At 41.4% G+C, this 6957-nt stretch overlaps 1 protein-coding gene across 1 annotated transcript; it reads right to left on the reverse strand.

Moving 5' to 3' along the window:
- Window positions 1–6094, reverse strand: cited4a (Cbp/p300-interacting transactivator, with Glu/Asp-rich carboxy-terminal domain, 4a). The gene is given in 3 exon segments (XM_026348387.1): window positions 1–3681; window positions 5917–5962; window positions 5964–6094. Coding segments are annotated over 3 exon segments (876 nt in total). The 5' UTR covers window positions 6080–6094; the 3' UTR covers window positions 1–2967.
- Between the last annotated feature and the right edge of the window lie 863 nt (window positions 6095–6957).

Here is a 6957-nt window from a genome sequence, read left to right on the forward strand (position 1 = left end):
TTTCTTTAAATAAATATTTTATTTGAAAATAAATACATTTTCTTAAAATAGAATCAATAACATTACAAAAGCTTTGGGGGATAAAGGAGAGGAGGAGGAGGAGAGGGGCGAGGAGGAAGGATGGGGAGGGGGTTACCCAAATGAATGATGTGTAATTTGGAACAGGGAATACAATCTCACACATTTATCTACTATCTTAAGACAAGTTCCCACAAAGTGTTGCACTGTACATTCTCAGCTGCTTTGTGGGAAAGTGGCGGCATCTCTCACGCTTGCTTTAACATGCAGTCTACTTGGTCTTAAAGCTTCAGCAGGCCCCTGCACCCAAAAACATTGCCATTCACCATATCTACACACGCTTTTGTAAAAAAAAAATGTAGGGTATAATCTCTTTTCACATCAAAATCAGCCACTGATTTTACATTTAAATCTGACAATGTAATTTTTTTTGTTTCCGAAAGTACCTTAAATGTGTCTAGATCAATTTCACTTCTAGTCTACAGTACAAAGATACAATACACAAGAAGGCTGCTCTTATTGATATAGCAGTAATCAGAGGCCACTGTCTCACTAAGGCCAGAAGTATTTCCATTTTAATTGTGAGGTTGTGAGTTTGTCTGGATACAGTTTGCCAGGCAGAAAATAGAACAGAGGGGAACTCTCTGGCACTTTACTGCCTTTGTACAGTAACAGCATTTCAATGCTCATTGTTTGACTCAAGAGCTAGTAGATGGCAGATCTCCAGAGAGACAGGGACAGCAGAGGAGTTGTATTTGTACAGATTAATACAGCACACCGTTACAGCACTGACAGCTCCACAAACAGCATTATGGACACAGGAATTTTTTCCTCAACCAGCCTGCAGTGACAAAGCAGCAACCTTGACACAAACCTAATTACCATCTACGGTTCTAAGGGGGAAGAAAAGCCCCAAAGAACATGTCCATTTTATAATTATTGAGTAAGTGGAGAATGTGGAAGCTGACCTTAATTAAGACAAGCGTGTGAGAACATCTAAGTTAAATCTAATCACTAGAGAAGCAGCAGAGTAAGCTAATCTATGGCAAAAACAACAACTTTGCACGCTTTGTGCTCCTCACAGGTAGCTGAGGCTTTAAAAATGATTAAACTAAGTGCTGTCGCTTCCACACATGGTGCCCACACATCCAAAGTCTTACCTCCCCCTACCTTCTTTCTCTGCTCAACACACCAGGGCTATGGTTTAGGAAGGGGGACGCCATCCTGATTGCATGTCACACCTCTGAGACCAATAGCTTCTGAAAGCTGCTCCTTGTTTGGCTTTTCCTGAATCCCGCAACTCGCCACAGAACCAACATGAACTAGGTGCTAGGTCTAGGCTGGTGTTAGCTGGGCTGACTTGCAAACCTTCTGAGAGCTGGCTTGCTTTCCTCCCACAGGCTAAACAGCCACCATGGGGCCAAATCATTATGTCAATATATACATCTGCATAAGTATCTGCTTTCACAGCAATGCTAAGGCTAAGCACAGAAACACCACTACAGTACCTCTGCACAAACATTGTTCCTGACTATAAAAGCCTACTCTGGCATCCAAATGCTAAAGGTCCAACACATTTGCGCTGCTTGTTGTAATCACTATGGAATATGTTTGACACATTTTAATTCCAAAGCGTAATATCTGAATGTTGAACAACCATCATCAAGTATGCTGGTATCAATGACACTACAGTTAAACAAATATAAGTAATGATAGACTGACTTTTAACTTTACAGATTTAGTGTGTTGGTCATGATAATCCAGCCCCGAGTCCCTGACGCAAGTGATTCTTAGTTTCTAGAACAGCAAAGAGTTGGTGCCATAATAGAACCAGTATTCCTGGACAAGAGCCGGTACCTTAGCTGTTAAAATACAAAGAACTTGTTTAAAATTAAGTGGCAGCTCTGAATTAACTGACTTGATAGAAACGCTGACTTGATAGAAAGGGTTAGGTTAGTTACTTGTATATTATTAAGTTTTCCGAACTCTACTACTAAACAGTAACCCAACATCTGTTCACAATGAGCATTGAAAAGCCTTGCTTAAGGCTACACACTACTTTTGCCAATGATTCACCCACAGTTAACAGATGCAATATGTTTAGCATTGTAGCACATTTATCAGAGTGCAGTCAGGTAAATTACAATGAAAGCTCAAATAATCCTTGTAGGACATTTGACCTGACCAATCTGTGATAAACCCCATCACAGCATTGCCAACAAAGACTGCACAACCTCACTCTCCCACTCTTCAAGGACAGGTGTATTTTATTTTGTAGGAACTCTGTTTTGAAGAGCCAGCCTTCAATAAGCACACACATGCACGCACACACACACGCACGCACACACACACACACACACACACACACACACACACACACACACACACACACACACACAAATCATTCTTTACTCTAAATCCCTTCATCCTTGTATAACCAAATTTAGAGGACTAAGATTTCTATAAATCTGTAAAATGTCTGCTACTTGTTGAAGGTGTCATCAGAGATAAAATACATTTATAGATGCCACAGAATCGAGCAGACCCAGATGGACAGTCTTTCCAGGTCACTTTCCCCCATTGTGTTTGTTAAATTTACAATTATTCCAAAGCCTCTGCGCTGCAGGCACATGTGCTGAGGGCCAGATGGGTACAGACAGAGCTGGCTGCATCAGGATGCCTCAATTTGGCCAGCAACAACAGATTTTATTGGCACCAGCTCAAAGAAGAGAAACCTGGTGCTTTTGCCGTGTTTTCTCTCATTATAATTCTTCATCAACTCACAGGCAGGTCAGTGTGAAGGCGTGCTAGACACTGTCATATACACAGACACAAATACACCCAAACAGAACAGAGAGATTGTCTCATCTCACTGTGCTACTGTGGCCACTCAGTCATTCTTTGGGGTGTCCAGTCCAAACAAACCAAACCAGCTTCCGACTGCTTTGCTCAACAGCTCACTGTGCTCGGCTGCTGTTTGCACACAAAGTCCGATATGATGTCAAACTCGTTCTGTCCCAGGAAGAGCTCAGGCAGCTCCTGAACACGATCTAACCCAAACTCCAGCACCAGCGAAGTCAGAACCTCCTCATCGATCAGATCCATGTCCATGCCATTGAGCCCCAAAGGGCCACCAATGTGCTGCATACCAGAAAGCTGGGAAGGACCCATCCTGTACTGGGCACCGTTTGGCAGGTGGTGTCCATTGACAGAGCCAAGTGGGTGTCCATGATACTGAGTGTTGAGTTTTTGCAGGTGCATACTGGCCATGAGTTGCTGGGAGGTGAGGTTACCAGGGAGGTACTGCTGTGGGCGTCCGCCCTGCTGCTGCTGCTGCTGCTGCTGCTGGGGGTGCATGTGGTGGTGCTGCTGTGGACCCTGGCCATTGTACATCATGTTCCCAGATAACATCTGGTGATGGTGATTGGCCATGGGAGCTCCATTCACGGGGCCGCCCATCCCTCCTGGTCCTACCATGCTTGGTCTTTGTCTCATTGCAGCCTCCATGTTGCTCTGAGGGTTCCTGCCATAGTGCATCACCTGGCCATTTGGCAGACCGCGCATAACGGGTTGGCCATTGTGCTGCGGTGGTCCGCTCATGCCCATCCTAAAGCCGTGGGACATGGGCATCATCATGTGCTCAGCCATGGCTGTTCTGTCAGTCTGAAAAAAAAAAAGACATTTCATTTTAAATCTAACCAGTAGTTATTATAACCTAAAAAAGCTTGAAATATTCACAGTTTAAACAGGTAGTCAAATTGTATTCACTAAATTTTAATTTAGTGACCTTGAGGAGTACTACTCAGCCTGTGAAAACAGTACAATGTGGCTTGTGTCTTCTTGTGTGGCTAGGGAGAGAACTTCCTAACGTATTTAAAAATACAGGATAACCTTACTGACTGTATATATAAAAAAAAAATCTTTTCATTTTAAGCTTGAGGACTTCTAAGACTAAAACATGACTGAAACATTCATAAGACATTCATAGCATGAATGGCATCACCTGTAATGCCAACATTCTTATGCATGTTTAAAAAAAACAACTGTACAAGACAATTAAATCAATAAAGTAGTCCACTTAAACAAAACAAATCAATGTTTTTCTGTTTGTTTCTTTGGATAGTATTAGCTTGATATTTAATGATAGCTATCTAGCTTTGATTAACTGCCAGGTGCAGACAGACTGAACCATTAACTTCCATGGTCAATGAACACAAACTGAGAGCACACATCAGTTTGCCAGCTAGCCATTTAAAAGAATCTCATTTCTCAAGATAGCTAGCCATGTCATGTTGCCACCTATCACCTAGTTATAATAAGCTGTGTCAATGTTCTATTGACTTGATTTGCACAATCTAAGCATTTAACACACTGTCCAAAAGCAAAACGTGAAATTAAATAAATTCATTTATAGCACCAAGCAATACAATGGGGCCATTTGGTTGTCTTAGATGGGGCCCAAGTCTTGAGAGAGAAAGATTGAAAGATGTTATATTTAGGAGACTGCCAGGGTTTAGCCAGAAGAAATGCTGTTTCAGCCGTATTTTGGAAAATATAGTTGTCCAGCATTTAAGGAGCTTGACCCACACAGACAAAAACTAAAGATGTGTTATCCATAAACTATGGTAGAAAAACGGTGAATCCATTTCTTTGTTTACTATTATCCTACTACATACTACTACGACTATATATAATGACGTTTTTCCCACTCAGAATATCTCGTCTGAAAATAGTGTTATTTTTGTGTTTAATTTAAGTACCACATTTTACAGTGTAATCTAAGCAGCTTTGTTTTATACAATGTGTTCTTTAATCTGTTTATATTTTATAGATTTTTTACACTAAATATCTCACCAAATTATCCCTCTAAAAATCGTATAAAAAAACCCTCTCCCTATGTTGAAACTACTCTCTCTCCTCCAGTTTCTCTTTCTATATTTGAACGCTTTCAGTCAAATCGGAAGTGTGGCCGTTAAAAAGGAAGAAAAAGAAACATGTCAAACCTCCATAATTACACCATCTGTGAATTACCACTGAATATCACACTGACAACGGAGGGCAGTAATACCCTTGCAGCCAAAAGGACGCAGAGGAATGCCTCTCCAGACCACACACACCTCTTCTCCCCACTCTCTCAACACACATCACACTGCCTCTGTCTTCACACTGTCATTACAAAAGACCTTTAATTAAGATTACCCAAAGGTGACAAACAGATCCTGCTCGTCTTAGTGAAACTCTAGTTTGCTGTGATGAGCACAATTCATATGAATGACACTTAATTTATAAGAAGCCTCTAAATAGGTTGATCATAAAACACATTCAGACCGAGCCATGTAACGAAAAACAAAGACATTGAAATTTTAAATCCCCCCAAAAATGAACTCTTATGTTACCCCTGGCTGCTTGTAGCAATCCAACCCTTTTAGTGCTGATAAAACAAGACAGTTTCCTCAACAGCCTAAAACCTCCATAGACTATTCTGCTGTTGTGTTACCTAATTATACCCTCTATCTATGTAGCTTCTATGCAGATCTGGATTATCATTTAGCCAAATGCCACTTTGTAAATAGTCAGTCTGAGGGAGTATGACAATTGCAGGCATTATTACACAAGCATGACACCATTTTTTTTTAATCTTCGGGGACTGTGGATGTGGGCTATTTGACATTATTCGATGCCATTAACCTGCCATAAAAAATTATAACAAACAATAAAGCAGCAAGTATACAAAGTGATAAGGTGAATTAAAATAGATCTCCTGCAATCAGATCCAATCTGGCTGTTGCTGTTTTTATTACTATTATTACAAAGATATTGTTAGAAAATGGTCAGCAATTCACGGGGGAAAGTGCTGCCTCTCTACCTGTTTCAGGAGTAACAGAAGACGACACCTACCCGATGTAATAATGTGGAATCCGTACGGAAAGTTGGATCAGCGCCGGGTTGTTTGTCCAGCTGATGCTCCGGCTACATGCAGCCCTGCGGCGGATTCAAACTCTGCGGCGTCTCGGCAGTCAGAGGAGTTTGTTTTCTGGGTCAGCTCAGGGATTATATGCATCTATAAAGCACAGAGAGAAAGGGGGGGAGAGAGATAGGGAGAGGAGGAGCCACCGTCTCCTTTGTTGCCATTGGTCCTCCCCCTTAATCACTGTGCAAAGAAACACTCACTAACTACCTCCACTGATCCCCGCTCAGCCGAGCCGCGCAGCGCTGCGCACATCCTGGAGAGATTTCACTGCTGCCTGCCATCATTACCCTTACACTATTATCCGTAATGATCCCTGCTCTCTTAACTGAAAGCCTCCTGTTTAAAGAGCAGAACAGGGACTGGAAGGATGCTTCAGGCTGCGGGAACAGCACAACCACTTCTGCTACTATAAGAAAAACATTGTTTGACAGCATTACATTGGAGTGGATGTGTATACAATGTATGGTGCTCGATGGAGCTGTTATAGATGTGTAAAATAAACCAGCAATAGAAACAGTTTTACCTTGACTGTGTTCCAAATCTTTTCTTTACAATTATATTAAGTTTGCAAAAAAAAATAAATGTTTCCAATGACTGTCATAACAACATTAATAATAATGTACCCATTCAGAAGGCAAGTTGCCCAACAATTTGTAAAGTGCTGATGCCAGACATATATGAAAATATTCACTGATAAAATAGTAGCTATGTTATCACACTGTAGCTAATGGACATATACAATAGATGCAGGGCCGTTTCTGGTGCCCTTGGCAGACATCCTCTGGTGCCCCTGGTTGGGGGGATCTGACTTTTACATTCAAATTATTACAGTACATGCCACTTCAGCCTCTCTGATTTAAGTCTGACTGGGAACCTTTACTGCATGTCATACCTTTCTCTCTTCACCTGTTTCCTGTCTGCCTTCTTACTATCAAATTATGGCACATGGGAGAAAAATACATTTGATA

Source organism: Anabas testudineus, chromosome 11 (genome assembly GCF_900324465.2).
Source record: "Anabas testudineus chromosome 11, fAnaTes1.2, whole genome shotgun sequence".
Lineage (NCBI taxonomy): Eukaryota > Metazoa > Chordata > Actinopteri > Anabantiformes > Anabantidae > Anabas > Anabas testudineus.